Consider the following 17,922-nt stretch of genomic DNA (forward strand, 5'->3'; position numbering starts at 1 on the left):
AGGGCCAGTTATGCAATTTGTGGGGCCCCGTACAAAGTGAAAATATAGGGTCCCTTATTCAAAAATACGTAGGAATTTCAAGATGGTGGCCGCAGAGCATTCAAGTAAGCTCAGGGCCCTTCTAGCACATGCCCAGGAAGCCAGCTCTGCCTCTATGGTACTTAGCCGATATGCTTTATATGGTAAAGCATCTCAGGGGCTCTAATGAGACAGGAAATAATCAGAGAAACGATCTCCATGAGCTTGGGAATCCAGCTCAGTGTATTTGTTTACAGAAAATAACCTAAGCTACGTGGTGGCCATATGTGGAATGTAACAGAAAGTGCTGCTGTTTTCTGCCTTTCAGACTGCTTGTCTTACTCGGCTTTGCAAGTATTATCCAGGAGGTGCTATGGGAAGCAGAGATGCAAAATCATTGTCAACAACCACCATTTCGGAAGCCCCTGTCTGCCAGGAGTAAAAAAATACCTCACCGTCACCTACGCCTGTGGTAAGAGTACACCGCCTCTTGTGGGGAGGTGGTCATGTGACAAAAGGAATTTTCTTGCCGCAAGTCCAAAGACCCTACTCCTCGAACTGTCTTGTTGTCCCAGATATTCAAGAACCTCTTTTTCTACCCTTTATTCTTGTTTATGACGTTCACATCAGATAAGCGATAGAATTTTCTTGGGTCAAAATTTGATTTAAAAGCCCTTAGTGCCATCAGATTGGCAGCAAACAGGAAGAATCGGAAAAGAGCCACAAATGGGGTTTAATTGATGGCACTGAGAATAGTGGGTTTTCTCTGGGTTCTTAGGAGGTGCTGAAGTTTATGGGTCTGTCATGCACGTTCACAGCAGTGATGTTTGGCTCCTGGTTCACCTCCAGCCCTGCTTTTAGGCCCTAAATGACTCATTCTCTGTGCTGCCAACAGCCAATTATCTGCATGCCCACAGGGTTGAGTCAACAGATCAAATGCTTACCTCAAACAATTAAAAATGTTACAGGACAGCGTGACTGTGTTTGCCTAGGGTCTTCAGACGATAAAATGAAATGCCTGGTGCGTCCAATTCCAGTTTTTAAAGCTCCCTAAAAGCAAGTCAGCAGTTCGTTGTTTTCTGAGGGTACTGAGGATTTCTGGGTTGCAATCCTGACAGGTGGACTGTTTTTTTTTTGAAATGGGCATAGAAACACAGGGAGAGTAAAGAGCACTGTAACTGAAGAACCTGATACCCGTGCTCCTGGAAACCCCTCTTCCTTCTACCAGATAACCCTAGCCTCTTGTTTTCAGTACCAGCTTTACTGAGAGACAATTCAAACACTGTGCGTTTCACCCGTTATAGCATACAAACCAGTGGTTTTAGGGTATTCACAGAATTGTGCAACTGTCACCACAATGAAAGAACATCCTCATCATCCCTAAAAGAAACCCTGTACCGTCACCTCCCAGTCCACCCTCCATCCCCCAGCCCCCCCCCCCAGGCAACCCCCAATCCACTTTCTGTCTTTATGGATTTGCCCCTTCCAGACATTTCATATAAATGGAATGGCACAATTTTCAGTTCTTTCTGCCCGGCTTCTTTACCTACCATATGTTTTCAGGGTTCATCTATATTGTAGCGCATGTCAGTACTTCATTCCTTTCTGTGGCCTAGTAATATTCTGTTGCATCCGTTTCATATTTGAGCTAAAAATGTTGTCTTCTGCAATATGAAAGCTGTAGTAGATACAGTGAAGCGTCTACGTAAATGTATTCCCAAAGTAACAGCACCCGCACTTACGTCCCAGGAAGCGTGATTTTACCTGCCCTCTCAGTCCTTGTTCCTGCTCCCACGTCGGAGCCGCCCTGGGTAGTGTGGAGCCCATCCTGGCTGAGGTTCCCCTAGAGGCCCCATAAATCATTATGAAGTTCTAGTCACTCCAGGGCTCTCCAGCTGAGGTGGAAGGAGCGGGACTTTAGGCTGCAAATAAGGTGAATTTCCTGGTGTGCCAAGGATGGGGGGGGGGCGGTTCCTGGGGCTGTGGCTCTTCTTAGCTAAGACGGGAAGACGTGCTTTCAAGGCCTGGGGCTCGCTCATCCCAGTTCCAGATTCTTCTCCTTCCTTCAGCACTTTGTGGGCATGTTCTGTGTGTCACGGGTTTTGCCAGGTGCTGAGAATTCAGTAGTTAAAAAAAAAGGCATAGTCCTTGTCCTCGTGGAATTATTGGTTGGGGGAGAGAGAGAGGCGTTAAGCAAGTAACCTCATAAATCTGTCGTTGCCCATTGTGATAAATGCTGCTTCAGAAAAGGGCAGGAGGCTCTGCAGGAGGATAAGGGCAGAGGGGCCCTCCTTTAGTTGAGGGGGGGTGCTTTGAGTTTTTCAAAGAGAACCTTCCTCTAGGGTGAACTTGCACCTGGGCTCTGATGGGTGGGCAGACTGAGCCAGCAGAGAGTGGGCAGCTTGTGCAGAGATGCTCAGTGGGAGAGGAGAGGAGCTGGTGAGGAGGAAGATGGTGTGAGGTGGCCCTGGAGAGGGCCAGGACCAGATCCGGCAGGGTCCTGGGAGGCCGTGCCAGTGGAGGGATTTAAGTAGGGGAGTCATCCGATCATGATAACCAGACTCTTAAAAGACCACTCTGGCCGTAGGGTGGAGAAGGGGCTGGAGTGGGTTGGGAGTGGGAGACAAGTTACACCACTTACACAGCAATGACTTAGACTGGAGCCGTGCTAGTAGACATGGTAAAAGTCGGATGGATTTGAGGAGTGTTTGGAAAATAGACACATTAGAGATGCTGAAGGGACCTGGCCTGTTGGAAAGATTGGGGTCTGGTAGAAGATGAGAGGGATGGGATTGACCATGTAGAGGCGGGAAGGGTGTTTCCCTTGTCATAACATGGCGGAAGAAGCTCTGGGAATGGATGAAGGAGGGCTTGGAGCTCCTATTGCATGGCCTCTGTCTTCTCAAAGTAAAGTATGAGAAGAGCTCATCCGCTGTGAGGACTGGGGTTTGAGATGAGAAGGTATGAAGTAAGTGCCATGGGGGCAGGAGGTTAATGGTCACAAAGTTCTCGGGGACACTCTTCTGCCCAGTGCTGTGGCTCCCCCCCAGCAAGGCCAGCTGCTCAAGAGCAGGCATGGAGAGACTGACTGGGTAACAAGAAAGTAGGGAGAGAGGGCTAGAGTTGGGTGTTCCCAAGCGAGTGATCACAATGGTGGATGGTGGAATCAAAGTTGGGAAAAGAGGCCAGTGCAGACAGGAGGGGCTGCGAGAAGAAGAGAAAGTAGGAGGTCAGTGGAGGGGTCTGGGTGAGGTTGAGGAATCGCAGAGGGAGGCATCTGAGTGAGGCCACTAGAGGACAGAAGGCTGAGGTCAGAGATGGGGGCTGCATCTTGGTTTTGAAGGTGGGCCCGTGGAGGAAATGGGGTGTTGAGCGTGTTCTTTGCATCTCCCTTGGAAAGTGCCTCCTTGTCCATCAGTGTGGTCCCTCAGGAGTTATTCCAAAGGGAGGGGTGACTCTCACTGTGAGGCCAGTTAGTGCCCCGCCCCAAGCAGACACCTAATCGCCTTCTAAGTGGTTGACATTTTAAAAATATTTCCTCCCTGCCAGATGGCTCTTCTCTGTGAAACCTGAATCATTAAAAATGATTTGCAATGTCTGCATATTTTATAGATCATCAGGTGGGCCTGAAAGATTTTACATTTTCAAAAATTCTCCCAAACCAATACAGAGTGATATGAAGATTCCAGAGGATGTCGACAATTCACTTCTAAGTGAATCTGTCTTAGTTAGGACTCTTTGGATGTGAGTGAAGGAACCAATTTGAGCTGGTTTGAGCCAAAAGAAGGGTGGCATGGGGAGGTATCAAGTGGCTAGAAGGCCATGCTCCAGAAGCCAGGGCAGGAAAGCGGGACCTCAGGTGGTGCTGAAGCCAGAAACACAAGGCACCGGCAGCCGTCTCTTGCGTCTCTCTTCTCTGCTTGTCACAGCACCTCTGCTTCCTTATTCTCTTTCTCTCTGTCTCTCCCTCTGACACAGCCTTCCTCTAAACCTGGGCTGGATGACACCTGGCTACCTCCAAAGCCCTGAGTGATTTTTATGTTACAATTCTAACAATATGAAGACTTGCAGTGTCGCAATCTTCATTCCAAACTTCTAACAGAAGGATATTTAATTGACTGGGCTGGGATCAGGTAGCCCTCCTCGTTTGATCAGCATTGGCCAGAAATTATGTGACGTGGTTATAAACATGGCTGCCAGAGAGGAGCCCACCCAACCCCACCACCTCCACCCCTACCTCCCACCTCCCACACCCAAGTCAAGCTGCTCTTACATAAGAGGGTCAGGGAAGAACCACCCCCAAGAGGCGTCTATTCCATACCCTGCTTCCAACCACAGCTTCCAACCAGGCTTTGTTGTTCTACCCAGCAATCTTGCTGTGCCCTCCAGGGGACGTCCCACCCTGTGGGTTGGGGGGAGGGTGCATCTGGGACAAGATCGTGTCAAGTAGGCCCTGCTGTGGGGACCCTGATTTCTACAGCAACACATGCCTCCTATCTCCAGTGTGACCCAGCTGAAGGGCAGAGGTGCCTCACACATGACTCACCCTTGTTGCACAACTAGTGAGAATATTCTGGAAGGGTGAGCATCTGTATGGCAGAAGGCTGTTGGCCTTCACTGGGCCCTGAACCACCACCTGGGGGAGTGCTGTGGCCTCCTCGCCTTCATTCATGCCATACGTGTTTATTGAGTACCAGCCACATGCAGGCATGGGAGTTGGGGCAGGGGAATTTCAGTGAGCAATACGATCCCTACCCTCACAGGCTATAGGATATGATGTGGTGAATCTCAGGCTCTGGGGACTCAGGGAACCAGGAGGGCTTCCCAGGGGAGGTGGCAACTGAACCAAGTGAGAGGGAGTGTGTAGGAGTCAGCGGAGTGAAGGTGGAGAGGAGGGAAGGGCGGGCAGAAGGAACAGCAGAGGCAAAGGCTGGGAGGTGAGCAGCCTAGCGGGACTGGAGGGGCCTTGGAGGATGGGCCATTAAGGCTTGCCTTGTCCCTGAGGGCAATGGGGAGCCATTGAAAGGTCTTCTCAGGGGACAAAATCAATTTGCATTTAAAAAAGAGCATTCCTCCTATTTTATGGCACTTTCTTTAATCAGGGCTCGCTCCCCCACAGCTTTTAGGCTGAGCGGGGAATTTCAGCATCGTCGTGTATCCTGGGGGAATGAGTCAGGCTGAGGGCCTTGTGCTTTTCTAACTGTAGGCAGCGGGTCTGGCTGATGTCAAACCGCTCAGAGCAGCCAGCGCTTGGTCACTGACTGTGTTGGGACCTGCATCACTGAGTAAGTAGTTTTTAACACATGACTAAATGAGGTCCTCACTCGCTCTATCTTCCCTCCAACTTTTACCATTAGCCACACTTCTTGGACATGCTGGACTTTAGACTTTCCTCCTAATAGGACCAGGCAGACCCAGAGAACTTGGCCAGCTCTCCCCCTCACCTCTGCAAGGGGGGCTCCTCTCCATATCCAGAGCCACTTGTCCTCCAGGGTCACCAAGAGAGAGGCACAGCCAGCATCCCAGCTGACAATCCTGAGAGGCACGGGCAACGTATGGACCTCAGCCTGGGGCCTTTACGGCTCCTCCCTGGAGATGGGGCAGGGAGCTGGGTGCCAGGATCTGGGGACAGGAGGAGTGGTAGTACCAGAATTTGGGGACAGGAAGGATGGGTGCTCGAATTTGGGGACAAAAGGGATGGTGGTACGAGAATTTGGGGGCAGGAGGGTAGAGAGATGCTAAGATTTGGGGACAAGCAGGTGGGGGTGGGATGCCAGGGTCTGGAGGTACTCATGCGGCCTGGGCGCCTGTTGAGAAGGAGGAGCAGTTAAGCAGAGATCATTTTTGTCTCTAACGTGAAGAATTCTTTTGGGCACTAAGTTCAGTCTGCAACGGGTTCTCTTAAAGTCTGCACTGACCCAAGCTTCACACAGAAGATCTATTCAGGGAAAAAAGCTTCCAATGGGGAGCCCCTTCCCAAATTTAGCAAACTGTTCAAGTCCATAGAATCATCATCTCTGGTTTCACCGAAACGGACTCAGGGGGGCTGCCTGAGTGGGAAGCCCTCTTCCATCTTCATAATCCTTTAAAATAGTCCTGTTTCCCGTTCCCATAGGCTGCGGGTCCCATGGACAGTACGACATCGCGGAAAGATCAAGGCGTGTGTGAGCGAGACCAGGAGTTGACGCTTTGCCCCTTCCCAGGTGGATGGTGCATCTCTGAGCCTCAGTTTTCCCACCTGCAGGAATGGGAACGATACACGTCTTCCCAGGGTCACTGTGAGGATGGGGCAAGATGTGCTGTTTAAATGCCCAGACTCCTGCACCTATTAGAAGCTCGTGAATAGTGGTTTGCTCGCGTCTTCATACATGTGTCTAAAGTGGAGAGGGGTGCATTTGAGGGATGGTCATAAATCACATCCCCGGTCCCCATCATTATTCTTTTTTTTTTTTTAATGTCCTCACAATCTTTATTTCTTTATTTATTTTCTCAAAGATTGGCACCTGGGCTAACAACTGTTGCCAATCTTTTTTTTTTTTTCCTGCTTTATCTCCCCAAACCCCCCCATACACAGTTGTATATCTAGTTGCATGTCCTTCTAGTTGTGAGATGTGGGACGCCGCCTCAACGTGGCCTGATGAGCGGTGCCATGTCCGCACCCAGGATCCGAACCCTGGGCCACCGCAGCGGAGCACGCAGACTTAACCACTCGGGCACAGAGCCGGAGCCAGCCCCCCTATCTATATTCTTGAAACAAGGAGATAGAAGAATCTGATAGGTGTGTTGACGCCTGTGGTTATTTTAAAGGTCCTAAAAGATTCTCCCACTATCAGAGCCGTTTTTACATAGTAAATGGGCAAGTTTTCTGACATGAGCGTGTATCACACACAGGCAATTTAGTCTCTTGGGTGCCAGGTTATTCTAAAAAGCTCATCCTAGAAGGCCCTTCCTCTCCGAGATCTTTCTCTTTCTCGAACTGCAAAGCCTCCGGCATTTGCAGAGAGCCACTCCTCCTCAGGCCATATCTTGAGGACAAACCAAGAGACAGGCGTGAGGAAGAGGTGCCACTCCTGGCAGGGAGGACGTACTCCGGCCAAGGAATCAGGGCTGTCCTTCTTGAGAGGCTGCTTCATCAGAATGCATTTGCAGGGGCACAGCTCAGCTCTCTGGGACGCTGCTGTGGTCCCAGGATCAGCAGCGTGGTTCGCCAAGGGGCATCCCTCGGGGACGCTGGATAGATTCCGCTGCCTCTGCCATCGTCACCGTGCCACCCTGGAAAGTGCCCCTCGTCCTGATGGGCACGAAGGCGCCAGGCCTCCTGCACGTGGAAAATTCACCATCTAGGAATGTTCTCTGGTTGTTGATCCTGGGACATCCCCAAAAGAATTTGGTTAAGCACTTTGAGAAAGGAAATGAGGTTTTCTTGCTGCTGAAGACATCTTACCAGCTCTTTTTAGAAAATGAGTGCAGTTGAAATTGCACAGTTTGTACTGGCTTCACTTCTGCTTCCTGTTGCCACTCCTCCCAGATACCAGCTGGGATAAAGAACAAACAAAAATAAGCAATTTTCTGCAGTAAAAATATTTGCTTTCCTCTCCCTTCTCCCAGCCGGCCGCAGTGCATTTGGCCTTCGGAATTCTTGCTTTGCCGTCTGGGTTAGGTTCAGCTGGAGCTGTCATCTTGTCCCCTTTGCCTGGGGATGCTGAGATGGATGGTTTATTCTTAGGGTCAGTTCAGCAGACTCTTTCACCACCTTCCAAAGGAGTCTGTTACGCTGCCCTCCTCTCCTCATCTTTCTATCGTCCTTTCTTATAATACTTAGAGGATCATTGTAGCACGGAATCTTAGACTTCTCTTCAGGCTTATTATGGAAGCAAGGAGTTAAAGGGCTGTGGGTAAAAAGCAGAGTTGTTGCTGGTGGGCTCTGAGTGGGTTACAGTGATTTGGTTTCACTGTATCTCAGGCAAGTGCATGATGACAGTTAACAGCGTTATTCAGGTGTCATTTACATACCTTAAAATTCACCTGTTTTAAGTAAAAACAATTCAATGATTTCTAGTGAATTTACAGAGCTGTGCAGCCATCACCACACTCTAATTTTAAAACATTTCCACGACCCCCAAAAGTTCTTGCATGCCCATTTGCAGTCAGCTCCCTGTTCCCATGCCTGGCCCTTGGTAACCACTAATTTACTTTCTGTCTCCATAAATTTACCTTTTCTGGATATTTCATATTGATGGAACCATGCAGTATATGGTCTTTTGTGTCTGCCTTCTTTCACTGAGCATCATGTTTTTGAGGTTCATCCATGTTGTCGCATGTCCCAGTACTTCATTCCTTGTTTCTGCTAAATATTATTCTATTGGATAGATAAACCATATCTTGTTTACTTGTTCTCAATGTTGTTGCTTTTTTTTTTGAGGAAGATTAGCCCTGAGCTAATGTCTGTTGCCAGTCCTCCTCTTTTTGCTGAGGAAGACTGGCCCTGAGCTAACATCCATGTCCATCTTCCTCTACTTTATATGTGGGACGCCTACATAGCATGGCTTGCCAAGCAGTGCCATGTCTGCACCCGGGGTCTGAACCGGTGAACCCCGGGCCCCCGAAGCAGAACGTGTACACTTAACTGTTGTGCCACCGGGCCGGCCCCATATTGCTTTTTTTAATACTTCAAAATTGGCCTGAAATTTTACCTTGCTGGGACATTTGATGATCACACAGTTACCACTGGTGTTTGTGTGAGTGTATCTAACAAGTAGAGTGAGTGATTTATGGACTGATTGAAAAATTGATTTTTTTAAATCTTATCTACATTGCATTTAAAAAAATATGTTAAGTGTACAATGTATTTCAAAGATTTCTTTTTGGTTTTTAGTTCCCAAGAACATACTCACAGCGATTGATCCAGGCGTTGCTAACCTAAAACCTTCTTTGAAGCAGAAAGATGGTGAATATGGTAATTTTTATGGCTTACTCCCAGCATTTCTCTTTAAGTAAAGGTAAACAGCCCCATGGGACCAGAGTCGGGTGCACATTGGTTAGGATGGAAGGGGGTGTCAGGAGTTGTGTTTGAGCTACCAGCTCTGATAATGGTAGTGCTGTGGCCAACAGTTACAAATGGTGGCCAACATTTTGTTTTGTTTTTTAAATTATAAGTAGACTAAATCCTCCTTCCATTCCCCTCTTGTTTCCCAAAAGAAAAGTCATTTTGAAAAAGATGTGTGCAGCAATAAATTGGGGGTTCTTGGGTTCTACGATGAGCTTGTTGGAAAGATGCTCCTATTAGGAACCTGAGTGGCCAGGCCCGGGCTGGACCTGCCGGCCTCATCCGCATGCCACCTTCTCCCTTAGGTTCTCACTGCACTTTTGGAAATGGGGAGGATGAGCATTTTGGCTTTCTTATCAAATCTAGAATGGAATTGAGACCCCTGGGGCTCCTGATAGAAGCTTCAGGGTCCCTGTAGGTTTTATAGATAGACGCAGAGCAACCATCTAAGACACTGTGCTTTGCATGTTGAGAGTTTGTTTTGTGTCACTTTTATTACATTTATGTGGTCTTTTCCCCCTAAGTATAAAAGTAAAGTATGCTTGATGTGGAAAACACAGGAAAGCACCAAGAAATAGAACTCACCCCTAGTCTCAAAGCTTAGCGATTACTATTGTTAATGTTCCAGGTTCCTCCAGTTCACCCCTCCAGCTCTCCCCCAGGCTCTGCACCTCCCAGCCCACTGCTCTTCCTAACAGAGCTCCCGCCCGGATCCCATGAATACCCTGGTGCCCCTACAGTGGAGGCCTGAGAGCTCTGTGCCATCCTTCCTAGGGGGCTTCTGCCCTGTCTGACATTCCCAGAGGCCTCCAGGGGTCCCCAGAGCCCTTAGGCTGCCCCATCAGGAACTCACGCAGCTCCCTGATGGCAGTTTAACCAGGCATCTGAAACCAGGTCTGCTGTGCATTTTGCTGCCATTTCCAAAAGAAGTAGCTGCGACCTCCCGCCGTAATTTACAATTATGGCCTTCTTATCTATGGTCAGCAGAGCAGACAGCAGCTCCATGGTTAAATAAGGCATTAGTAGGCCTCCCAGAGGCATGATGCATGCCACTGCCTTTGGGATGGGGAAGTAAATTTGCTCCTTCTGCAGTGGAGTAAGTGGCACCTGAAGTTGAAACCAACACATTGTAGAATTTCCAAATCCCTTTTATCACTTAATATTTTCAGAGACTACTTACTAAATGTTCTTCCTGGCCTTGTCTTCCGTAATTTAGACAGAGGCCCTTTTATTTGATTTCCATGACTTTTTATTTATTATGGCAGTCCCAGATTAGGAGCAGAAGGCATACTGTGACCAGCTGTGACTAATCGGTCTTGCATTTTTTATGAAACAGGTATAAACTTTGACCCAAGCAACTCGAGAGTTCTGAGGAAAGACGGAGTTATTGTTAGCAACTCTCTGGCAGCATTTGCTTACATTAGAGGTAGGTCAATGAATCCAGGCTAATGGATTTACTAATGTCTAACTAACAGATGCACTGTGTCATTACAACGCTCAGATAGCTAAAGAAAAATGACTATAAGTTTGGCATGGCAACTGTGGTCTTCTAAGATCTGGAAACACAGAGGCCTGAATTCGGGTGCAGGAATGGCCAACTGGGCTGCCAACAGGAGAACCACATAGGGAGGGAGGAAGCGAACAGGAAAGGTCACCCTATTTGGGAGGTGGGCTCCATGGGTATTTTCCACTTTGAAAAGTTGGAACCCGAGGAATGCATTTCCCAGCTCTAAAATTTGGGAAGAGCAGAGGATTATTGAATTCCACCCTCGGCTGGAAGAAAATTGAGCCAAGACCACTTAGTAAACAAAATAGGTGGTGCCTTGTGGAGGCAGAGTCCCTTTCTGAGTCACCAGAGTTACTTATGGTTGCCAAGCTTTCCCCTGGTAATCTTCCCCGCGAGGGTCACACTCAGCCCTCCTTAATGAGCAGAGCCAAAATTGCTGTCAGCGAGGGGCTGCTGCATGCCATCCTTTCTCCCCACCTTCTCTGCTCACCTGAGGATGGACCGTATGCTGGAATGTCGACTCTGCAAGTTTTGCCCGTGCCTGCCTGCCTGTTCAGGGCGGCCACAACCTCAGAGGCCTTTCGTAAAATACACGTTCATAGGATGCATTAGGGCATTACTATTCGAGGCCTGCCTGGGCTGGGGCGGTTTGGGGTGACCCTTCCTCAGAGGAGAAGAAAGACCAAAGGAAGCATCTCAACACAGGAGAAGGAGATGACAGTCGGGGTCCTCTATGCCTCCATTGCCCTCGTCAACTTTCCTCCCTGTGTGGTTGTTGATTTCCTCTGAGCATCTTCGCTTTTCTAACCACCCTTCCATTTCTTGCTGCTCCTAATAATTGTCAACATTAAGAGATGTCAGGATTTTTATTGTCAAAAATGTCCCCATATTTTCAAAGACCCTGAGCTCTCCTTGGAGGAAAGGCATCATGAGAAGCCTCCACACAGAGAATGACAAAGAGGAGTAATGAGGATGCTGCGTACCGAGCTGTGGCCACGCTGGGCCTTGTCAGTTTCTCTCAGTAGCCGTCTTGGTCGGCTCAGGCTGCCACCATGAGATACCATAGACTGGGCGGCTTCAACAACACATATTTATTTTCTCACAGTTCTGGAGGCTGGAAGTCCAAGATCAAGGTCCTGGCAGATTCAGTGTCTGGTGAGAGCTCTCTTCCTGGCTTTCAGACAGCTGTGTCCTCACATGGCAGGGGGAGAGAGAGGGCGCGAGAAAGCTCTTGTGTCTCTCCTTATAAAGACACTAATCCTGTCGGATCTGGGCCCCACCCTTAATGACCTCATTTAACCTTAATTACTTTCTTAGAGGTCCTGTCTCCAAATACAGTCACACTGGGGGTTAAGGCTTCAACACATGAATTTGGGGGGCGGGCGTGGGGGGCGACACAATTCAGTCCATGGTAATGACCTGAGAGAGAGGACTCTGATCCCCGTTCTGCACATAGGGAAGCTAAGAGTCAGAAGAGTTGAGCCATTTGCCTGAGGCCACAGTGTGGACATGGACAGGGCCAGGATTTGGACTCGGCAGATACAAGACCTGTGCTCTGGCTTCTCTGAGCAAGAAGTATGCCCTTTGGAATTGTGAGGGACAGAAACCTCCTGACCTGGAGTTGTCCAAATTAGCTTCCCTCCATCCCTCTTTCCTTTCACATGCTCATCACTCCCAGAAATCACAGGAGAGGTGTATTTGTGAAGTGCCCATCTCTCCACGAGCCAGTAAGCGAGTCAAGGGCAGATGGTTGTCATCTGAGTTACTGTCATGTCCCAGTGCCCAGGAGCGTGCTGGCACAGCGTAGACGCACAGTGAGTCGTTAGTGAATGACCAGATGATGGGTCCCCATCTGGTGTCATGAGCTATGTGTCCTGTGCCTTATTATCATCTCATTTGCTATTTATAGCTATTTAATTTTCAAGAAGTTTAAGGATGTGATGGGCTGTTATTTGGCTGTATTGGGGGATGGTTAGGCACATTCGTCTCCTCCAGCCACGAGGAGGAGACCTGTCTGAAGGAGAGGCCGCTGGCAGGAGCAGCTGGGAGCCGGGAGTGAGCAGGGCATGTTCAGTGAAACCCGTTAAATAGTCAGTAGATTGAGCGAATCCCATCCCCCAGGTCAGGCTGCAAGTGGCTTTGACCCATTCGTGCAGCCAAGTGCCTGTGAGGGACAAGTGGCCTAGAAACCAAAATCCAGGCACTTGTCCTGGGATGTCGAAACATAGAGGTTGGCAGAATGGACATGAGAATGCCCAGAAGTCCCTAGGAACAGTTTCTCTTTGGGCCGTTGAGATGCCTTCTCAGGAGCGTTTGAATTTACTGTCATCTCAATAGTAGACGTACTCCTTGAGTTCATTTTAGATTCTAGGTCATGGGTCTGAAGAAGCTCATAGAAAAATTTTGAGGGGCAGGCCCAGTGGCATAGTGGTTACGTTCACACACCCTGCTTCAGTGGCCCAGGGTTCTTGAGTTCAGATCCCGGGCATGGACCTGCACACCCCTCATCAAGCCATGCTGTGGCAGCATCCCACACATATAGAAGAAGATGGGCACAGACGTTAGGTCAGGGCCAATCTTCCTCAGCAAAAAGAGGAAGATTAGCAAGAGATGTTAGCTCAGGGCCAATCCTCCTCACAAAATAAATGAATGAATAAATAAATAAATAAATAGAAAAATTTTGAAATTAGAGAGATGGAAAGAGAGGTGTGTGTGTGTGTGTTGGAGGTTCTTGGAAGGCAGCTTACTAGCTGGCTCAGCCATTATCCCCCAGCAGATTGTGCCTAAGGAGACTTATTTAGAGGTCTTGCTCAGAACGTGATGTCTCCCAGTCCCCGTCACTAGTGTTTTATTGACATCTTTGTGTGTTCACCTCAATGTGCCTGCAGGCGTGTCTTTCGAGGCCTGCTATTTCTGCCGCTGCCCCTCCTTGGGCTCATGTGAGTCTTCAGCCCCTGGCAGAGCTTGCTGTGGGCTCTCAGGCGCCGTGGGGTAACTGGGGCCATGGGTAAGAAAGCAGAGCTTCTCCTGAATTGGGAGGCATCATTGTTGTGTGTGAAGGGAACGCGAGGATATCAGACAAACCCACACTGAAATAGAAGTATAATAACACATTCCAAAGTCAGAGTTACATGATCCCTGGCAGGGAGGACAATTGGAAATCAGCACCGCCTTGTCACAGAGGTGTGGGTTCTGATGTGTTCCCACGGTCTCTAATCTTTGGTTCCATGACAGAAAGTTATGGTCACGTCCCTAAGTGCTGTCAGACCAGGGCCAATATACTTTGTGCTTTCACCTGATGGCAGCAGGGCCCCAGGAGGTGGGACCCTCACCCTGGCGTCTCGGTGTCTTACTTGGACACCAATAAGTTTGAGCTGGAGCGTGTGTTGGCTCCAGACCAGAGATCTAAAGTTCAAGTGGCCTTAAAGGCCATGGGCCACCATTGGGAGATTCCCGAGGACTTACAGCTGATGAAGTTAAAGTCATTTACTTGAGCCTGTGATGGACTGAGGCTAACCGGAGAACAATACCAACAAGAACAGTGTGAAGATTTTGTTTAACCACAGGGAGAATAACTCCTTTATTTTTCCAGAATATATAATAGGAGAAGGAGCTGCCAAAGCCTGAAGTGGTCCAGTTGATTCTAGAAAACAGATGATGTGCCCTTAGTATAAAGCCTGGGGCCGTGGAGAGAGCCCTGGCTTGACCTGGGGGCCCCAGCCAAGTGGTGGCCTTGGACAAGTGAAACAGCTGCAACAGGAGGATTTGGGCCAGCTCACCTCCAGGCTCCATCTCACTAACGTCTGATGATTCTGTGACTTCAAAATAGTCAGTTCAGATGACTTGGAAGCTTCATTCCAATGGGCTTGCCAAGGGTTGCCCGTGTTCTCCATCTTTGATCACTGGATCTCAGCAGACCTGGTGTGGACATGGCCTAGAGAGTGATCATTTGGCAGGAGGTGTACCTGAGCCAAGAGGCATGGAGTGTCTGATGAGTGAGAAGCTCTCCCGGCAGTAGAATGCAGACCCCCACCTCCGAGGAGAAGAGGGAGACAGGAAGAAAGGCAGCTCATGTTATGGAGCCCCACCCACTGGGCACCACACCTAGTGCTTTAGATCCGTGATGCCTCCATGCACTCAGCAGATATTTGTATAATCCCTGCTCTGCACTGGGCACTGGGGACTTGGCGAAGAACAAGGCAGTTCGCCCCTGCCCTCATGGAGCTTGCATTCTATGGGGAGAAAAAGGATGACACACGCTTGGTGATTTAGTGACCTTGAAAATGCTATGAGACCCAATGATAAGGGATCTGGCCTAGACTGGGGATGTGGGCAGAGGGCTAGATGAAGAGGGAAAAAGAACATTCCAGGCAAAAGGGACAGTGTGAAAGTGCCAAGGTGTGAAGTCATCTGGCCCCTGGGAGGAACAGAAAGAGGCCAGTGTGGTGAGAGAGCAGAAAGTAGAAGGGACAAGTCTTTGGAGTTGAACTTGGGGAGAGTGGAAGGGGCCGAGTCATAGCAAACTTCACAGTCTGTGGTTAGGATTTGATTTATAGCTTAGGAGAGGAGGGGGACCATGTATAGGTTTTAAGTAGGGCAATGATGTGATCCGATGTGCATTTTTAAAAAGATTGCTATGGGGGGCTGGCCCCGTGGCCGAGTGGTTAAGTCCGCGCGCTCCGCTGCAGGCGGCCCAGTGTTTCGTTAGTTCGAATCCTGGGCGCGGACATGGCCCTGCTCATCAAACCACGCTGAGGCAGCGTCCCACATGCCACAACTAGAAGGACCCACAACGAAGAATATACAACTATGTACCGGTGGGCTTTGGGGAGAAAAAGGAAAAAATAAAATCTTTAAAAAAAAAAAAAGAGATTGCTATGGCCACAGCGGGGAAGACAGACGAAAGGGGCAAGAGAGGAGCGAGGAGATGAGCGGGAGGCAGGGAAGGTGGAGAAGAGCAGCATTATCACGGCTCTTTTTCAGATGAATTCACTAGCTCAAAAGACACGTTAATGAAAGTGAAAACACGAGCCACTCACCAGGAGATATTCACAATATATATGCTGGCAAATGATTATCACTGAGAACAGAGAGAAACTATATGTGTTCTTTATATGTAAGATGAAAAGCACAAACAACCTAATAGAAAAAAATGAGCATGCAACATGAACTAGCATTTTGAGAAGAGGGAATACACAACCATCTGAGGAAATGTACGTGTAATTTGGGATCAGGGAAATGCAAACCAAGACCATAGTAAGATATAAGTTTCTCCCCAGATGATTAGAAAACATTTGTGAGTCTGCCCGCACCCAGTGCTGGAGGAGACGAGGATTTGCAGGATCCTCACATGTTGCAGTAACTTTGAAAACCCCTTTGGCAGTATTTCCTAAAATCCACATACCCTAAAACTCATCCAGTTACCCTCCTGAGTCAGTATCCTAGAGGAACTTGCGCTTGTCCACCAGGGACATGAGCAAGAATGTTCAGAGCTAGTGTCCACATGGCTGAAGCCCGGCACCAAGCCAGACGCCCACCAGCAGGAGAGTGAGTGAATAAACTATGGTGTAGTCAAGACAGTGGAATAGTATACAGCAGCATAATATTAAGTTTTTAAAAAACCCAAAACACCAAGTCGCAAACACTATCTGTAATGTGATACCCTTCTCATGAAGTTTTCAGGAATACACAGAGGTGCAGTAGACTATATAAAAAGGCAAGCACGGGAGTGATGACTGTGAAATTCAGCTGGTAGTTCCCTTGATGGGAGGAGGTTGGGGGGAGGGGGAACCCACAGGTTAGATACAGGTGGTTGTCAAGGCCCCAGCTCCCACGTGCGGGGGCTCGTTCACAACCCAAGGGCTGATTACAGAATTAAAGCTAATTAATTAAACAAATAAAAAAGGGCCGTGTATTGACCAATGAAGAGAATGTGTCACACGCTAAGGATTATGATTAATTTAATTCTGTCCATCTGGGGTCCTTAAAAGAAAGGAAGGAAGGGAGGGAGGAAGGAAGGGAGGGGAGGGAAAAGGTGGGAAGGGGAGGGGAGGGGAGGAAGGAAGGAAGAGGTACAATAACCATAGTTACCCGCCTGTCCGGGTAATCATTTTGCATATTATGGTTTAAGGGCTTTGTCTAAAATGCCAGTGTCCCCAGTCCCCATTCTACTTCCACTCCCAAAAATGAAAATAGCCCTTCCTTCTCTCACAAAGGATATGTGGCTCTATTTGACCAAATCTTCAAAATACCATGTCCCTCAGGAAAAATATATTGTTAATAGTAGCACTAAAACACAACTGCCCCTCCCCTGGCCAAAATCGATTTGAACTAATACGTCTGTGTCTTAAGAGGGTGATGAGATTGTGCCAGTAGGGGCGATGACAACAAAGAACGACATATTTGAGTCCAGTAACTCCACCAGTGACTCCGAGCTGCAAGTGAAGGAGCCGACTGGGGAGGTTTCCGGTTTCAAGAAGATAACGTGTCCCACTTAGATCTCTCCCAGCAGATCACAGTGCTGGATCCCTTGCCTGTCCATGAAACTTAAGCACCCTCCAGTTTTGAAACCCCAGTCTGCACCTCTGGGGAAGGACAGAGGCAGCGAAGACAATAGTCTTCATTTTTTGCTTTCAGTAAAATGGAGGGAAGTGTGACCGGAGGAGGATCCGTTCAGCTGAGACATACCAAGCAAGTGCCGGTGGTTCCAAATGCACACCTCACAAGCAGCTCACAGCTCAAGATCTGGGGTCCAGTCCTCATTCGGACTCAAGAGGCCAACTGACCTCGGGCAGTGGCTTGCCCTCTGGGCCTCAGCTTGAGCCTCTGTATCAGGGGTCTGCAAACTACGGCCCATGGGCCATTTTGTCAATAAAGTTTTATTAGAACACAGCCACACTGGTATCACCTGTGGCTGCTTTTGTGCTACATCAGCAGAGCTGAGTAGTTGCAACAGACTGTGTGGCCCACAAAGGCTAATACGTGCTCTCTGGTCCTTGACAGGAAGTCTGCCAACTCCTGATCTATATTGTGAGGGCGTTAGCTGGATTGTTATTTCCCAAAGTGGGAGTGCTGACACCTCAGGGGTACACAGCTGAAAAATGGGAAGAATGATAGTCCTTTCTGTGCGGAATTAATGTAAGGATTAAATATGTGTAAGGATTCAGGGCAGGGTACATGGTGCAAATTAGCACAATTTCTATTTCTATTATTATTATACAATAGATTTCTTTTAGATGTAGGAAAAACTACCAGAACTTTTATGTCTATTTATTTTTTAATCTAAAAGAAATTAAGCTTTGCTGACATCTACTATATTAGTACTTACATTCATATATATACTTTATATGTA

At 48.4% G+C, this 17,922-nt stretch overlaps 1 protein-coding gene across 11 annotated transcripts in view; it reads left to right on the forward strand.

The window, feature by feature from the left end:
• EVA1C (eva-1 homolog C) overlaps positions 1 to 17,922 on the forward strand; it is a 97,828-nt gene that overhangs the window by 64,110 nt on the left and 15,796 nt on the right. For 6 of the 11 annotated variants that reach the window (XM_070488765.1, XM_014827591.3, XM_014827592.3 and 3 more), the window contains 3 exons: positions 347 to 490; positions 8,894 to 8,974; positions 10,401 to 10,490. In XM_070488765.1, the coding sequence (XP_070344866.1) occupies positions 347 to 490; positions 8,894 to 8,974; positions 10,401 to 10,490 (315 nt within the window). Of the gene's footprint in view, positions 1 to 346; positions 491 to 8,893; positions 8,975 to 10,400; positions 10,491 to 11,676; positions 11,727 to 17,922 lie in introns of all 11 variants that reach the window. The other 5 variants (XM_044750936.2, XM_070488764.1, XM_070488762.1 and 2 more) reach the window with 4 other exon arrangements.

This window comes from Equus asinus, chromosome 18 (genome assembly GCF_041296235.1).
Source record: "Equus asinus isolate D_3611 breed Donkey chromosome 18, EquAss-T2T_v2, whole genome shotgun sequence".
Taxonomy (NCBI): Eukaryota; Metazoa; Chordata; class Mammalia; order Perissodactyla; family Equidae; genus Equus; species Equus asinus.